This window comes from Herpailurus yagouaroundi, unplaced genomic scaffold (assembly GCF_014898765.1).
Source record: "Herpailurus yagouaroundi ecotype Mexico unplaced genomic scaffold, PumYag 197, whole genome shotgun sequence".
In the NCBI taxonomy this organism is placed as follows: Eukaryota; Metazoa; Chordata; class Mammalia; order Carnivora; family Felidae; genus Herpailurus; species Herpailurus yagouaroundi.
Window position 1 is genome coordinate 9,822,577 of NW_024412428.1, and position 18,675 is coordinate 9,841,251.

At 43.2% G+C, this 18,675-nt stretch overlaps 1 protein-coding gene across 3 annotated transcripts in view; it reads left to right on the plus strand.

The window, feature by feature from the left end:
- B3GLCT (beta 3-glucosyltransferase) overlaps window positions 1-18,675 on the plus strand; it is a 105,203-nt gene that overhangs the window by 34,222 nt on the left and 52,306 nt on the right. For all 3 annotated transcript variants that reach the window (XM_040448140.1, XM_040448141.1, XM_040448139.1), the window contains 3 exons: window positions 4,332-4,468; window positions 12,175-12,238; window positions 17,568-17,687. In XM_040448140.1, coding sequence (XP_040304074.1) covers window positions 4,332-4,468; window positions 12,175-12,238; window positions 17,568-17,687 — 321 coding nt within the window. The remainder of the gene's footprint in view (window positions 1-4,331; window positions 4,469-12,174; window positions 12,239-17,567; window positions 17,688-18,675) is intronic.

Below are 18,675 nucleotides of genomic sequence, written 5' to 3' on the forward strand. Positions count from 1 at the left end.
TTTAATGAAAATTGGAAGGATAAATTTAAAAGTTCACAGCGAGTTCATGAAAAGCAAGTACAGAACGGAGGTAAAATGAGATGCTTTCCTCCTCTCTTCTGAACTCAGCCTTTAAAAAAGAAATCTAGGATGCTTTATTTCTTTTGAAACTAGCATTAGGAAATAAAGATTACATAATGTTTAAGTTAGCTCAAGCCAGTGTGCTTTTCCCCCCTACCATTTGAAATTTTAGAAACAAAGCTATAAAGCCAACCCGGCTTTGCCAGTGACACAAATAAACTCTATTAAAATAATAATGTCGTATGTTAGAGCATCAGCCTTTTTTTTTTTTTTTTGGATTCTGATGTCTTTTCCCCTTCCATATCTGTGTCATTCTTATGCAAATTTATGCTGTTATACAATATTTTAAATGAGAAATTTTGATCTTTATTAAAGTAATTAATCTTTGTTAAACTGCCTTTCCAGGTGATTTCTATAAATTTCTGTGTCTTGCTGGATTCTTTCTTTTTTTCCCTGCCGTCTGCTTTTAATGTGAGCATGCGTTTGCTGAAATGTCTTGACATTTTTTTTTTTAATAGAGGTGGAACCAGGGTGCTGGTAAAGAGTATTTCTCTGATACTTATAGAACATTCTCTGAGTTATTCCTTTACAGTTTATCTTGATTATAATTGTCTTTATTATGAAGCTATTAAGAAAATCATTAAGAAGGATAGGGGAAGTGCCCTTTCCAACAGATTCCATCTTAATTTCTCCCTTAAATTAGTTTACAGTATCTCCTCCCTTTCCAAATATTGGAAAACGATCTTATATACTAGATAATAGCTGGACACTGCCATTAGGAGTTAAAACATAGAAACATGTTCTGCATAAAATTGTATTTGCAACAGGAGATTATAACAGTGAAGCGTTCGTGAGAAAGGTGCTGAAAATCTCCTGGAGTGTTTTATTTTCTTTAAACAAGCTATATCGACAGGGTAGGTTAAATGTGATGATTTTCACGTTGGGTAACATTTAGCAGTTTGATAAAGTGCTATAGTATTGATTATTTAAAAAGGATCACGAATTTTTCTATCTTAAGCCAAAGCCATTTGCCTTATAATTATCCCTCTTGCCCAGTGATGACCTAAAATCTCCATAAAGCATCGGGAAGAAGCTCATGATGTAGTTCTGTAACCTTCACACACAGTTCTGTTGATGGCTTACGTGTGTTCAGTTAGGACCTGTTGCTGAATTGACTGAAACCAAGAGCCTGGGAGGTACTGGGGACACACCCATAAGCAGAAGAAACAACACCGTGCCCCTCCTGCTCTCGTTTTTCTGATAAGGAGCCGAGAGTGAGGTGGTGATGGTTGAAATAGAGAAAATATGCAAAGCATTTAGGACTTAGGGTGTTTGGTTTAATTACTTTCGCTTCTTTAATAGGGTAGTTGCCTTTTGAAGCTTTCTTGTGCAACAGCGTGCAAACAGCGTGTCAGGTGGTAATAAGAACTGCGGAGAAGAAGAAAGCAGAATGCGAGCGATACGGGATGGAATGGGGTTGGGCTGACTATTCCGTATGGGATGTTCAGGGAATACCTTGCTGATCAGGTCACTTTTGAACAGCATATGAAGGAACCAAGGGAGTGAGCCATGCGTGGCCTGCTCCTGGGTCAGACTGCCTGCTTCATACCTCCGCTTGTCTCATCGGAATCTCAAATCCAACATGTGCAAAACTGAACTCTAATGCCCTTTTTAAACCTCTCCCACCTTCAGTCTCCCTCACCTCAGAAATGGCATCATGGTCCATCCACGGGGCTCCTGTAAAAAAAACCTAGGGCTCGTGATTGATTCCTCTTTTTCCCTCAACCCCATGTTGGCATATTCCATTGGGTCTACCTCCAAAATACATTTTCTTTCCTCCTCTCTCCATATTTAATACTACTGCTCTGGTCCAGGCTACCATCCTCTCTTGCCTCGACAATTATTAGGGTCTCCTCACTGGCCTCTTGGTTTCTACTCTTGCCATCCTAATAAGCTAGCATCTCAATAATCTAGCCTAATAATCCTGATAATCTCGCCTCTCATTCAGATCATACCACGCACCTGTTCAAAAGCCTCCACCTCCAGCTAAGATAGTTTCACTTGATACAGCATTTTAGGGTGGCAGTGATTTTCCTCTATCACTGTAAAGACGTTGTTCTGTTGTCTTTCACATTCTGTTGTTTCTCTTACAAATTCAACCATATGCCTTGTTTTAGTTCCTTTAAAAGAAATGTGTCCACCCTTTTCCCCTCAAGCTACTTTTAAGATTTTCTGTACCTTTGGTTTTTTTGACCACCTCCTTCTGTGGCCTCCTCTGTACTTATCTTTATTGGTGTTTAGGGAGCTTCTTGAATCTACGGCTTGATGACTCTTGTTAGTTTTAGAAGATTCTGAGGCTGTATTCCTTCAAATGTTGACTCAGTTTCATGCTATTTCTCCTCCTATTCTGGTCTTCCAATTTTTCATGGGTTTTAGACCTTCTTACTCTGTCCCATATTGCTTTTATGCTCTTTTCTGTATTGTCCTCCTTTCGTTTTCTTTTTTATACATCAATCTGGATATTTTTTACTGACTTATCTTCCAGGTCACTAATCCTACCTTCTCTTATGTCTAATATCCTCTGAATTCCTAATTTCAGTTGCAGTGTTCAGTTTTAGAATTTCCATTTGACTTTTGTTTCTTATTCTAGCTCTTTGGTAAAATTCTTTATCTTTTCATCTATTTCCTTAAATATGTGAATACTACTTATTTTTTGATAACTGAAGAATATGATTTATCTGTTCATCTCATTTCTCTCTGTTTTTGTTCTGGTGCTGTGTTTTTGGCACATGTGGTAGTTTTCCCCTAAATGCTAGATACCGTATGTGAAAAATTGAAGAGGCTGTGGATGATATTCCTTTCCATACGAGCAGTATTTTCCCAGGTTGTAGACCATGTTTAGGTAGGTCTATTATACAGATTGCCCTTACTCCTAGATCCCTTTCTTCCAGCAGATCCTGCACATGAGCTTTTGGTCAGCGATTAGGCCCCTCTACTGTTGCTTTCCACTTGGTTCTTCTCTTGGTTTTTGTTTGTTTATTTGTTTATTTTTTTGTTTTTCCTTTTTTTTTTTTTTTTTTTTTTTTAGCCTAGGAGTTGAAGGGAAATCATATGCAGAATTTGGGACACCTTTCTCTGGATCCACTTAAATCTCTACCTTGTTGGCAGCCGCCAGCCCCAACCGCTGTCTCAGTCCAGCAGGCTGCACGGTCCCAGCTGCTGCCTTCTGTTGTGTGCCATTGGCTGCTATGGGAACCAGCAAATTCCATTGGGGGGAGTGACTATGGGGTTCCCATGCATGGGCTTCCCTTCTTTCTCGGATATTTTTCTTCATCTACTCTCTGTCTTTGTTTTCCGATGCCCGTGATTATTTGGTTTAAGTGTTTTCTCCAGCTTTAATACTTGCTCTCAGTGGGAGAGCGGGTCCGATCCAGGCTATTCTGTTGTGGCCAGAAGTGTAAGTCTTCTACCGCACTTTGAGTAAAGTCTGTGTTGCTTTCCACGGGCGTCTAAAACGCACCCTCGGCTGTCCCCTGACTGTGTCTTTCATACCATATTTCCCCATACCCACTGTATTCCAGCCACATTGGACTTCCTTTTTTATCTAAGGAATCAAGCTTTTCTCACCTTGGGACTGTGTATTAACTGCCTTGATGGCTCTTCCCTGGATTTGTGCATAGCTGGCCCTTTGGTATTATTTACTCTCAGTTCAGATGTTAGCTCATGAGAGGTTTCCGTTTCTTTGCCGGGAAGTCCCTGGGTACTCTGTCTTCATCACAGCACATTTATTTTATTTACTTATTTTCTGTGTCCCCCACTATTGCATAAGCTGCGTTCTCACGTGATGTGGAATAAATGTTAAATGTTAATTGAATGAATAAATGAATAAAATAGGCACTGATTCTGGAAGGGATTTTTCAGATTCTCCTTTGCAGACCTCAGTATGGCATAAAGGAACACTGTTTTCTTTGCCTTAATAGTATTTTGATGTGGAATTTTCTATAAAATGCCACTTCTACATGTTTATGGCATAAAGATGCCATTTCGTTGATCCTGTTAATATACTAAGCTACTCTCTTTGTAAAGATTATGACGTCTTGCTTATCATAGAGTATTGCATTTTTGTTAAAATGCTTTAGAAAGTCATAATCTGTGCTAATTCTCTATCGCCCAGAGGACTTAATTAACTAAAATTAATGACGTGACTTTGTTTTTGGTCCTATATGAAATGGCTTTTTAAGAAAATGACATTTTATATCTTTATTTGACAGGAATGGTTTTTAGGAAAAGCATTACATGATGAAGAATCTACAATAATTCACCATTATGCCTTTTCTGAAAATCCTACCGTTTTTAAATATCCAGACTTCGCTGCTGGCTGGGCTCTTAGTATTCCACTTGTAAACAAGTAAGGATTTACTAGACTTTGTGTGTGTGTGTGTGTGTGTGTGTGTGTGTGCGTGATTCAACTTCTGTTTCACTGAGTCCTGTAACTGATGGATCCCAAGTGAGTTTTGCAGCCCGAGACAGTGTGTGGTGGGGCGGGAGGACCTGGAACAGGAGCCTGAGGAACCTTGAGGTTCTTGCTTCTGCTCTGTCACTTACTAGTGCCCTCAGACTGATGACTCACCCCTTCCTTATTTCTTTTTCCTCACCTGCAAAATAAGGTGAATAATAAATTGTGGGACCAAGGGAGGGCACATAAGTACTCTGAGAACTCTACACCCAGAGGGGTTATTACTATTATTAATGGATCTGGTTAGCTACAGATGTGATTTTGATTGTCAGGAAGAAGATGAATCAGTAACATTGCCCGGGGGTGGGAGCTGATGACAGATTATGTGCGTGGGTACACACGTTTAAACATGGGCCAGGCAAGAGGGACACTTAATCAGAGGCTCCATAGCTATTCGGGCCCAGATATTTGTGTGTATAATCACAATAATGCTTTTTTTCAAGGTGAAAAGGAAAGATAATTAAGTTGTAATTCAGGAGAACCATGACTGTTGACAGGCTTTTAATTTGAATGCTTCAGATTAATTATTATGTGTTTTTTGTTCTTTAGGGAAGAGAAAGTTGGTAAAGCAGTTGTGGCCTTTGTATCTTCAAAGATGGAGGGTTTCTGTTATTTCTTACGTTGGGCGTGTTGTTTCTGGGGTTCAGAGTCTCAGAAACCTTTTGAGCCCGTGGTGGATGTGGGCTGGGTAGGCACGGTAGTCCTACCTTCTCATTTGCGGCTGGCCAACACTTGGTGACTACTCCCTTGACATTGGAAAGTGGTTTTTTTTTGTTTTTTGTTTTTTGTTTTTTTAACGGTGTAAGACCCTCCTTCCCAATGTAGAATCCGCAAAGGGACAGTAACAACGAAACTTCCATGTTGTGTGGCCTTTCTTGCTGTTAGAGAGCAGCCAAGTGAGATGGGCTCCGTTAGGCAGATGCACTCAGTCATATGGGGAAGGAGACGGTGCCTGGTGGTCCATTTGGCTTGAGAGGTCATGACAGAGGAGGAGTCCTTTGGGGGCTGGCAGCCGAGACGGTACTTCCTGACGGTGGCAGAGGCCCCAGCTCCTTGACGACCCATTTCTGGAGTATAAATCTGGAGGTCGTCCTGGGGATCTCAGCCTCGAGCCTCTCTATTCAGACTGTCCAGTAATTCTGTCAGCCAACTATATGCATTAATAAGTGCACTTTGTGCCCAAACTGGCCAGAGTGGATTCTGTTATCTCCGACTAAAACGCGTGACCCATAGACCCGTCCTGAGACTCGCGGGCAAGGACGCCCTGCCCCCAGCCTGTGCCAGGCATGCCTAGGAGGGCTCATACGTTTTCCCGGCCCATTCTTGGAGGGGCTGGGCAGGAGGGGAGGGGCAACGAGAAGAGAGAGTTGTCATTTCCTTCTCACCCTGCACTGGTTGGCCTGGCTCTGCTCTCCGCTCTCTGCAGGGGTGAGGGGGAAATCCTGCGTTTCAGCGGCCCAGGGTCATCTTTATTCCCAAATTCATTCAGCTTGGGTTTGCTGCCGCTCGAAGAGCGGGAGCCCCCAGGACACTCTTCTCCCAGTATGTCCTGCAGCCCTGTGTTTGGGCCCAGTTCAGCTCCCTGTGTTCTGTCTGGACTCTCCGGAGCCACGAGTGGCACACCGCAGCCCCTCGGCCGTTCCTTGGGCCTTCGGGACTCTTCGCCCCGGCGGTCGCCTTCCTCTGGGTCTGTCCTCACCCTGTGGCTTCAGAGCCTGGAACTATGGGGGCTGCCTTCTCTGCAGAAGTTCTGGTGGCTGTGGTTTCTCCGACTGTGACTCAGAAGCTCTTCGTCAGTCTGTCGTCTTCTGTTTCCCGGAGGACCAAGTCCCCCGAGAGAGGGACAAGTACAGCTGACCCTGTCCTGTGCGGTGCACTGTTCCGAGCGCAGACGCCACACTCTTCTCCCAGGGCTGGAGAGAAACCCAGAGACCTGTGACCCTGGGCAGCAAGCCCGGGCTGTAACCATCTCTCTGAAGCCCGTATAACCCTCTCCTCGTATCTCCCTTCCGATCCAGGAAGCCACTCATCTGGGAAACAAATCCGGTAGTTTATAGTTTCACTTTCTTTCCCTCCCCCATCTAGCAAGGACCTTGGTGGTGCCTTGATACGGAATGCACTTCGCCTTTTCCTGAGTTAGATGTAATCAATAACTGTTAAGTACTGCTTTCCTTTTTATTTTTTCTTAAATTTTTAAATTTCTTTTAACGTTTATTTATTATTGAGAGAGAGAGAGCATGAGCGTGGAAGGGGCAGACACGGAATCTGAAGCAGGTTCCAGGCTCTGAGCTGTCAGCACAGAGCCCGACGCGGGGCCTGAACCCGCAACCTGCAAGATCATGAGCCGAGCCGAAGTCGGACGCTTAACCGACTGAGCCACCCAGGCGCCCCAAGTATTGCTTTCCTTTTGACTTACTTTTATTTATTTATTTTTTTTAATTTTTTTTTTCAACATTTATTTATTTTTGGGACAGAGAGAGACAGAGCATGAACAGGGGAGGGGCAGAGAGAGAGGGAGACACAGAATCGGAAACAGGCTCCAGGCTCTGAGCCATCAGCCCAGAGCCCGACGCAGGGCTCAAACTCACGGAGCGCGAGATCGTGACCTGGCTGAAGTCGGACGCTTAACCGACTGCGCCACCCAGGCGCCCCTTGACTTACTTTTAAACCACGTGAGTGAAAGTAGTCTCTGTTGTGCACCATCTTTGCCTCCTAGAATCCTCTTAAAGGACCGTTTAGCCCAACTCCTTGCTTGCCTTGCAGGCAATAAAGCATAACCTGTTCTTCAAAACCTCTTGGGTCTATGAATTCTGCCGTCCGGCTTCACTGCTTATAAGATGTAGAGGCAGCCCAAGCCCTGGCAGGTTCGGTTGGCTCTGGCTTACGCTCATAACTACCTCATGCTCACCACTGACTCACTGCCGGGGCCTTTGCAAACCGGTGCTCCAGGTTCTGCACTAGCCAAGATACTGGTCTTATTAAGGGGAGACTGTGTTATGGATGACCTGGTGTTCTGTGGAGGTGGTCCCACGGGCACGTGCTTCTCTCGTCCTCTTTACGAGGTCGCTGAAAACATCTATGGGCAAGCGGCAGCTTACTCTGAGTACCGAGGGCCCCACTGCAGCGGGGTATGTAAGGAACTGCGGCTAAGGGAATTGGGGCCAAAAGGCTGGTCTTTTGTTCAAGTTCAGGAAATGTCCAGCCCTTCCCCATAGCTCTGGCATGATAGAGGAGTAAGGCACCAGTCAGCCTTCTGCATTCCGTGTCGTCTGCTTTTACAACGCTGAACGGTTGCCAACAAGCTGCACAATGTTTGTAGTTAATTAACATCCGTGGTCTTTGGTGTGCCTCCCCTCCCTTTCCCCTGCCAACAAAAACGAAACGAAAATGTGGGCTCTACCATAGTGGTGTCTTCTACCATACTTCCTGTCTCTTGGGATGCAGGCAAGTAATCAAACAAAATACAATGTAACCCATCTAGCATAGCAACTGTCCTGTGGCCAAGATCTATTTAGAAATGGTTTTCTCATAGGAGATTCTATACATTCTTTAAGAACCCGGTATTATTCTTAGAACTAAAAGAGGCATAAAGTATCAACGAGCCCCACTGGCTGCAACATTGGATCTTCCCAGTTGTTTTCTCCCAGTTCCAAAGCTAATGTGCTGTTTCTCCCTGTTATTAGAAACTATATTAGTTAGCATGCTGGATTAAGAAGATGTCGTTACTGTAACTGGAAGGTGAGGTCTGTGTTGGCCGATGTAGGGGTTCTGCCCTGTTATTGAGGATGCTGGTTCTGTCTCTCTCATGCTTAGTACACAGCATCCTGCAACCACATACATCATTAGTTCATCCTAAATCTGGTTCCCTTTGTTGATTTTCAAGGCAAAAAGGGCTTTCTGGATATATATCTTATGTTCAGCAGCGAAGAAGCTCTCTAACCATGGAATGTAAGTGCTTATCTTCAGTCTCTAGTTGGATCTTGTCTGCTCGCGGTTGGTGGGGTCAACTTTAGGCATGTACCAACTCCTGGACCATTAATGGTTGCAGGGAATTTCAGTGCTTTGGTTGGGATCAAACGAATTCTGACCCTGGAGCCCATTTATAGGGCTCAATAATTTAATCAAAATGAGAAGTCTCTTAGGAAGAAGGAAGAGGAAGCGCCTATATTGTGTAGGCAGTCAACAGTGCCCGCTACAGGAGTCTCCTTTTTTTTAAATTTTAATTTTTAAGGTTTATTTATTTTTGAGAGAGAAAGAGAGAGAGAGCAGGGGAGAGGCAGAGGGAGAAGGAGACGCACAATCTGAAGTAGGCTCTAGGCTCTGAGCTGTCAGCACAGACCCTGACACGGGGCTCAAACCCACAAACCATGAGATCATGGTCTGAACTGAAGTCAGACGCTTAACTGAAGTCGGCCCCCCCCCCCCCCCCACCTTTTGTCTCCTTTTCTTGACTTTATGGCCCACTCGGTAGGTAGGGCAACTGTTAACCATTGCTTAAGTATTTCTCCTGCTCCAGTCATCAGAAAAACTGGTTACTTAAAAACATTTTACGACACACACTTTTATAGACTATTTCCCACCAAAAACATTTGCCCTAGTAATCCCACGTTAGTGAGTTTTGGATTAACACTGCCTAACATTTCCTGGTAATCCGTCTGTGTGATCTTCTAACAATAGCATCGATAAAAAAGTACTTGCAGTTTTGGAGACATTTACAATAAGACGATCTTTTCAAATAGGTGGTTTTACAGAACACTGTTACTGTTTTTTTCTGTTGTTTTTCCACCAGTAAAACTTACCTAGATTTCCTTCAATAGTTTGCTCTTTTGACTAGCTGACGAATGGGACTGTAAAAGTCAGCTAGGAACTTGAAGTTGAAGAGGCCCTCTGTCTGTTGCAAATTTCCAGTCTAGGTGGTTGTGTCTTTAGAGTTGTATTATTGGGACATGACTTAATGCCTTCTAAAAATAGGCAAGCTGAATATCAAATGTCCTATTTTCCAGGAACTGAATATTTAATGAGGAAATATTTTATCAAAGTAATTGGAATTTCTGCCCTTAATTGTTTTTTTTTTTTTCCTGGTATTGTTGGTCACTGCACTTAGCGTTTGGAAAACCCTCGTGCTGTCTTGTATAGAAAAGTGAAACCTAGTTCCCATTTTAGGACTTGCCTTTTAAGTTAGGAATGCCTTGCACACTTTTAGGACTTGACCATATTTTCAAGGTGACCGACTTATGCTCACGAGACCGACTCATTGACATGAAGTTGGTGATGTTGAGGTAACCATCACTTAAGGTTATGGTAGACTCCACGGGCTGCTAGACGTAGCCACAGAATGTCAGTATACAGGGTGCCTGGGTGGCTTAGTAGGTTGAGCGTCCGGCTCTTGGTTTTGGCTCAGGTCACAATCTTGTCATTGCGGAGCTTGCTGGGGATTCTCTCTTCGCCCTCTCTCTCTGCGCCTCCCCTGCTCGTGCTCTTTCTCTCTAAATAAACAAACAAACAAGCAAACAAACAAACTTAAAAAAAGGTCCGTATATATATCTTTTTCATCTTAAAGAAATTCTATCAGTGGTCTTCAAGTGTTGCCTCTCTGAGATTGCCCCCAAATACAGATTTTCAAGAATGGAATGAGAAACTTGAAAAGTCAAAAAAGTAGAGAGCACGTTGAGGGTAACAAGTCGGAGGTACTTATTGTCTAGTAAGAAGGGGCTTGTCATGCATGGCCATCTAACAATGGATGTCACATGCCATTTGGTTCCTGTCACAATTCTGTGTCCCTTGCCTGTGGCAGTAAGCCCAGGTATGAAGGTGATCTGATCAGAGTTTGGAGGCACTTAGCAGGAGTTCAGATTCCAAAGTTAAAAACTGGCTCGAACTGAACAGAAATCAGACTGGACAAGATGCCATGCCAGGGCAGAATTTTTTCTCTCACTGTCTATCGGGAGTATATCTGAGAATGCTGTCTCTGTACGTGTCCTCACCCACTCCTATTGACAGGTCTGTGGGCAGGAATTGCACAGGAATGTGACCGAGGTTCCGCGGGCTGCTTTTGGAGCTATCTGCTGCCGAGCTGCATTAGTATCCACCCTGAGACAAATGCTTTAATACTAAACACAAATTATAACCTGTGTCCTTCTTTATCTTTCCTCGAGTTAGAAGTAAATTTTTAAAGAAATCTTTGTGGCTCAATGAGGCTGAAAACTCAGTAAAGAGTTTTGACACTTATTACTACTTTTCCTTTAAAAATCACTGTGATTTCTTTCCAGTTAAAGTATGTGTTAGGGGGGTTGTAATTGAGACTGATGGTCTAGTCTCTAGCCCTGTCACAAATACAGAACCGTATGTATTTCAGCGGCCTGGTTACGTACGGAATTCCTTCCCACCAGCTTGGAATCAAAGCCTATCTTGCCCTCATTCATTCAGGCAGCTTCCCGAGTGCTCCTTTTGGCCAGGCATGGTGGGCGGGCGGTGCTGGCCAGACAAAGAAGCTGTGGCACAGAAGGGGACTTACACACAACAGGATGTCGCACATGTGATCAAAATAATGGAGCTTCCTTCCTATTCTGGGAGCAAAGGAAGTTTCCACTTATGCTGGTGGGCAAGTCTGGCAAAGTTCTGCAGAGAAAGTGCCCTTGAGTTTGATCTGGAAGAAAGGTTTGCCAGGTAAGGTTTGGGTGTGGGTGTGCTAGGCAGATGTTCAGCAGGAGAGGCGTGGGCAGGTGTGCACTCGGGGTGGGGGGTACAGTGCTGGGTCGGTACTAGGAAGCTGGGCACTGGCGGTGCTCTCATCTGCACCGAAAGGACTGCTGAAGATTTCTTTAACCCTTTAACCAAGAAAGGGACTGGAAATGTTTTTTTTTTTTTTTCTCCTTCCCTGAAACCACATTCTCTCTCCCCCCTAAAAACTCCACAAACTGTAGTTCCTTTGGGTTATTAAAAGAAGGAGACTGAAAAGTAGCAACTTTTGTTTCTCTGTCATGCAAGTTCTTTTTTTTTTTTTTTTTCTTTTCTGTTCTCTTCTCTGTCAGTATTTGGTGTCAAGATTATCAGGAGTCACCAAACTTTGTGGCTTTGTTTGTAAGGTATTTAGTTTATTATAGTGTATTTTACGTTATTTGCCAGATGTTGAAACAATGAATGTTCCATTTGCAAAAAGGCTTGTGTTCGTTTCCTGGTCAACAAATAATTCCATTTCCACAAGTGCTTTGCCTCAAGGGAATGTGAAACTCTTAATTTTTTTTTTTTAAATTTTTTTTTCAACGTTTATTTATTTTTGGGACAGAGAGAGACAGAGCATGAACGGGCGAGGGGCAGAGACAGAGGGAGACACAGAATCGGAAACAGGCTCCAGGCTCCGAGCCATCAGCCCAGAGCCCGACACGGGGCTCGAACTCACGGACCGCGAGATCGTGACCTGGCTGAAGTCGGACGCTTAACCGACTGCGCCACCCAGGCGCCCCTAAAACTCTTAATTTTATGTTACAGTGTGTCCTTGTATCTGTTTTCAAACATTAGGAGGTCTCGAGAATGTTCTTGTTCCATGCTCCTTCTGATGACAAAAAAGAAAACGGCCTCAAATTGTATCTGTTTTCTAGGCTTACCAAGAGGTTAAGGAGTGAATCCCTGAAATCCGACTTCACAATAGATTTAAAACATGAGGTACGTCTTGTTTTCTTTTTTAAAAGTTGTAGCAACTGAGAATTCACGTGTTTTGCTATAAAAGGTGTTTTTGATTCCCTACCAGCGCATCCCTTCCCGATGCATTTATACATTTTCTCCCCACCAACGTAATTCTTCCCCAGCAAATTAGGTCTTTCTCTTTAAACTCACTTTCATCACGTAGGTGGAGAAGGAACAGTGGAAAAGGTTGCATCTGTGAGTCTTAATTTTTTTTTTTTTTTTTTAAAGCTAGGTGGATGAGTGCAGAGGCGGATTTCTAAAAACATGCACAAATGTCGCAAAAGTACCTTTGGGCTTATTCGGTGCTTTGGTCGTACATATGCCTCGGTCATGTCCCTGTCCTTGGCCCTCTGGGGCAGAACTGAGGCAGTTGGCCCTAAGCAGGCAGCTGCGGCATGCCAGCCTGGATGGACCCCAGCACCCCTGGCATCTACTGGACATCTGTGACCCGTCGTCCTAGATGCAGGGGTCCCATCATGAATCATTCCTGCATCATTGTTAAGAAGGTTTCTTTGTGGGTTTCATTCACAGGCGCATCTCACTGCCTAAAATGGCCCCCCCTTTCCCTCTGCAGGAATCTGTACTTGGGACGGTGGGGTCAACCTTGACATGTGCTCCTGGCAAGCTGCCAGGAGCAAATAAGGGCACTCGCAGCACCTTACCTTCTCAGGTGTTGGAATGTGATGAAATAGCCTATTTGAGGAGAAACATACATGTAAAAAAATCATTCTTTGCCATAGAAAGGAAAGAACGATTAATTGAGAGTGCAGGCCTGCCTAGATATTTTTAATGAAAAGTCAACTTTGGTATAGATACCCAGGTTCAGGAATCTATTAAAAATTAAGCACACACAGAAAATATTTCTAACCCACGTGAAAGGTATGAGGATCAGTCACAATATCTAAAAGCCCACCTCCTGGCTTATGAGCTAGCCCATCATCAGTCGCTTGGAGACTACCTGAGTGCTGCTTTCCTGGGTCCCCTTCATTCTCACTAAACACTTCCTTGAATTCTCTCTTCCTTTTCTTCATAGTTTTCATCATATGACTGTATCTCTGAATAACATAGTATGCAGTTTTTTTAATGTTTGTTTATTTTGGAAAGAGAGAGAGAGAGGGGCATGGAGTGTGAGAGAGGGAGGGGCAGAGAGACAGGGAGACCCAGAATCCCAAGTAGGTTCCAGGCTCTGAGCTGTCAGCACAGGGCCCGATGCGGGGCTCGAACTCAAGAACTGGGAGATCATGACCTGAGCTGAAGTCGGGCGCTTAACTGACTGAGCCACCCGGGTGCCCCCATGTCATGCAGTTTTGTATCCTTCTGGACTTCATGTAAACAGAATTGCACCAGGAGTATTGTTCTGACTTGAAACTCATCCGTGTTGCTGCGTGCAGCCCTACTGAACTTATTTTCACTGCCTGCAGTAGTCTCTCCTATGACTATATCAGTTTACTTATCCATTCTCCTGGTGGTGGGCTTCTGGATTGCCATGACTTTTCTGTTACTATAATCATTACTTCTATGAGCATTTTGGATGTGTGTTAGGACAATCCTCTGCAGGTGTTTCTCTAGGGCAGAGGCCCTTTAACTATTTTTTTTTTTGACTGTGACCCACTTTAAAAAATACATTGTTCATTGTGACCCAACATATCAGTGTGTGTTGTTATTGCGTCTTGTTACTGATCTCTAACGTGGTATTGTTGTGGTCTATAGAAATATTTTTAGGTTTGCTTTATGGCCTAGTTCATGTTTCCTTTTCATCAGTGAAGTAAAAGGTGTATATGTTATAATTGGGGGGGGGTGTAATATTCTCTTTATCAGATTAAAGGAGAAGTAGGTTTAATCTAATAGGTTAATCTTCCTTCCTCCTTTCCTTCTTTCTACTTTTCTCTTCTTGATCTGTCATTTATTAAGGGAGGAATGAGAAAATCTTCCTTAATAATGGTGGATTTGCCAGTGTCTCCTCTTGTAACTGCCAGCTTTTGCCTTTTATATTCCGAGAGTCTGTTAACTCAATGCATACAGGCTTACAATCATTATGTCTTCTTACGAATTTACCTTTATCTCTTGTGATGCTCTTTGCCCTAATGTGAATTAAATGTGTATTTAATGTTATGAATATTTCTTTACCAGCCTTCTTTTGGTGTGTGGTTCATAATTCTCTCTTATCTTTTTCTTACAGCCCCTTTATGTCCTTATTGATTGATTGACAGAGACAGAGCATGTGCACATGTGAGCTAAAAAGGGGCAGAGGGAGAGAGAGAGAATGTCAAGCAGGCTCTATGCTCAGCATAGAGGTCTTTTTCTTAAAAAGGACTTATTTTTTTTTTTTCTCTCTTCCAGTTTGCCAGTCTTTGTCTTTACGTCAGGTAGCAAATTCACATTTACATTGAACATGATTACCATTATATTTGAATTGATTCCCAACACTTCGTTTTATCCCTTGCCCCTCATTTTATCTGGCTCATTTTAAAAACTTCCTTACTTTCTGGGGCACCTGGCTGGCTCAGTCAGTTGTTTCCGACTTCAGGTCACGTTCTCACAGTTCGTGAGTTCGAACCCCGCATCAGGCTCTATGCTGTCAGCACAGAGCCTGCTTCAGATCCTCTGTGCCCGCCCCCCTCCCCTGCCCTTCACTTGCTTGTGCTCTCTCTCTCAAAAATAAACATTAAAAAAATTAAAATGTCTGTTTTTTTGTTGTTTCTTTTCCCATTTTGTCCTTCTCTGCTATTTTGGAAGTTCAGTCTCTGTATCTGTACCTTACTGGTACTTATCTTGCCTTACTGTACCTTCATTTAAATATTTTAACATGCATTCTTAATAATGGCTAGTTGATCACCTAAAAAAAAATTCAGGGGACTTAGAATAATTGAACTCTGATTATCCCCCTCACAATTTATATACTTCTTGTTGTCCAGCATCTTTTTTAACCCCTCAAATATTATCTTTGCGTAGTTAACATTTGTATGAGCTTAATTATGTATTTGCTGGGATCATTTTTATTCTTGCTGAGGCACGTCCTTCAGAATTTCTAATAGTGAGGTCATCAATTCTCATTTTTTTCCCTTAAAAACACTTCCATTGGGGCACCTGGGCGGTTCAGTTGGCATCTGACTCTTGATCTCAGCTCAGGTCTTGATCCCAGGGTTGTGAGTTCAAGCCCTGCGTTGGGCTCCACGCTGGGTTTGAAGCCTACTTAACAACAAATGAACGAAACATTTATGTCAGCTTTGTTCTTGAAACATAGTTACCTTGTGTTTACCATCGTAGGTTGTCTGTCCTTTTCTCTCATCACAGTGGGGTCACTGCACTGTGTTCTGGCTTTTCTGTTATTGCCGTGGCAATTGATGTGGGAAATAAACATCAGTCTCATGTGGCTTCTTTGTAGGTAATCTGCCTTTGTCTTTGCCTGCTTTTAAGATTGTTTCTTTGTCTTTGGCGTTCTGCAGTTTCACTATGAGATGTCTAGATGTACACTTAAAAAAAAAAAAAATCTCACTTGGGATTCTTTGACCCTTACGTAATTTTGGAGATTTGTAGCCATTGTCTTTTCAAGTATGTTCTTATCCCCATTCTGTCTGCTATCGCCTCCTGGATCTGGGCTAGCTCTCTGAACTTTTGTCTTATGTCCCCCCCCCCCCCCCCACCCCTCCGTTTCTGCTGTGCTATTTCAGATAATTTGGGGACCTTCATCTTTTAGTTCCTTAATTTGTTTAAATTTATTTTGAGAGAGAGAGAGCACAAGCAGGGTAGGGGCAGAGAGGAGAGAAACAGAGAATCCCAAGCAGGCTCTGCACCGTCAGCACAGAGCCCGTTGCCAAGTTCGAACCCATGAGCCGTGAGGTCATGACCTGAGCCGAAGGCCTATGCTTAACTTACTGAGCCACCCAGGTGCCCCTAATTCCCTAATTTTTTTTATTCACCTGTGTTTAATATACTACTTATCCTAACCATTACATTTTTCATTTCAATTGTTTTTTTATTTTTAAAAGTTTTAGTCCTTTCTTTTTCAAATTTGCTTATTTTATATGATCGTTAAACACATTTTTTGCTGACGTGTGAAAGTTTTTACTTCTTTATGAAAATATATTCAACACAGTACTTTTGTAATCTATGTTTGATAATTCCAAGACCTGCAGTCTTTTTGGTCTGATTAAGGTTTGTCTCCTGGCTCTGGGTCATCAGCTCATGTCTCTGTGCTTTTTATGATTTTCCTCTGAGCAGTCTTGCTTGGAACCGTATCTGTGGTAATCCTTGGAGTCCTACGTTAAGGGTGTGGGTTCCCCGGGAATGATTTGCATTTGCTTTTCCTGCTGCTAGAGGGTTCTACTGACCACTGTAAATTACAGTTTGAAGTGTTTTGGCCCACACTGGTGGCACAAATTAGGGAAGCTTGGGATTTGATGACAGGATCTCAAAGGAGATCTGGAAATGGTTTTTCCCCTCCATCTAGCTCCAAAGTCCTAGCTTTATAGTGGGGTTTGCTCTCAGATACCTCCCACCTTAGCTGCATCATAGTCTTTATTTTTTAACTCCTACCAGAAACAGCATCACCAGAGTCCTCTACCTACTGAGGAAAATTACCCTTCTTGTCCTTATCCCCAGGCTCTTCCTTTTGCATGTTTGTCCTCACAAGTTCCATACTTTTGTGGCAATTTAGCAATCCATTTAAAATCATTTTGAAGATCTCTTATCCAACAGTTTTAGATGTTTTCAACAAGTTGGTTAGTCAAGGTATATAATTACCACACTGTAGAAAAACAGACTCCCAGTTATATTTTCTTTCATCTTTCACGGCAGTATTTGACAGACCCTAAAATAACTTCCCTGCAGTTGCTTATGACGACTTTGGAATTGTTTGGTGGTCAGAGTGTGGATTCCTGTCAATAAAAGATTAGATTGGGGGCGCCTGGGTGGCTCAGTCGGTTAAGCGTCCGACTTCAGCCCAGGTCACGATCTCGCGGTCCGTGAGTTCGAGCCCCGCGTCGGGCTCTGGGCTGATGGCTCGGAGCCTGGAGCCTGCTTCCGATTCTGTGTCTCCCTTTCTCTCTTCCCCTCCCCCGTTCAAGCTCTGTCTCTCTCTGTCTCAAAAATAAATAAACGTTAAAAAAAAAAAAAGATTAGATTGGCCCACCTGAGATTACTATTTTTATACGTAAAAAAAATAAATCTGTTGAATACTGACAGATTGATATGGTTCAGTCTGAATGCTCTGTAGAAGAGGTGGTCTGCTTTCCCTTGAGAGATTTCGTGCTAACAGTCGTGGTGTTGGCTGAGTTCCTTCATTCATTGCTGTCTCCTGTCCTGACAGATTGCCCTCTACATCTGGGACAAAGGGCATGGGCGTCCCCTTACTTCGGTGCCCGAGTTTTGTACAGATGCTGTGAATGCCTACTGTGCTACCACGTTCCATTCTTTCCTACCACTTTGCGTAAGTAATAGAAGAAAGACTTTCTTGCATATCAAAGGAAAATCTACATGCTGTGCGTGATGTTGTCTAGCACTTTACCTGTATATTGAAAACACCCCAACATTTGTTATGTGCCAGGTAAAAACTACATATCATGTTTCTACTAATAACAGCCCTATAAGGTAAGCACTGTTGTTACCCTGTTTTACGCACCAGAAGAGAAACGTACTGAGAAGTACTTGTTCAAGGTCACACAGCGCGTCTTGGGGAGCAGGAGTGGGAACTGTGACCGCACAGACTCATTCTGGAGCCTTTGTGCAGAACTGCCTGCCACAGCTCTTTAGAGTTAGTGCGCCTGGAGTCATTTCTCTTGATGATACAGCATGTGTCTACTGGAATATCTACTAGAATATTCCTAGAAGGGTGATTTCAAACATTTCCTGTTAATACCTAAGCCTTTTCCTCAAGCCCATCTCCTCTCGGCTGGAGACCTTGATTTGATCTCACCTGAGACTGTTCAGAACTTTCAGAATGAACTGACTTGTTATGGACATACCCTTGGTTCAGTCCCCAGGATGAGCCTGAAGACCCCTGAAATTCACTAGGTTGTTGAATTCTTCCTCATAAAGCAAATGTATGCATCATCCTCAACTGTTGTCTGTTCTTCCCAAGTCAGTCATATGGAAGTGTGTGTGTTACATTTTCAAAGGTGACTTATAGGTATACACACACACGCACACACGCACACACTACAGTAATGAGGAAGAATCTGTAATGTTTGTTCAGTCCCTGAGGGGAAAGCCTATCTTTCTAGACATGATGTTTGCTTGTTCTTTAATGCTCTTTTAGGTAATTTGGTGGGGTCAGCCTCCTAGTGCCTTGAGTGACATGCCAAAGCTGTGCTTAGATGTCACTCTAAACCCTCAAATGATGTTTGAGTCATGACTGAATATTATTAAAGGCCTAAGAGAGGTAATAAAGGGCTCAGAAGACCCCCACGAAGCAGTCT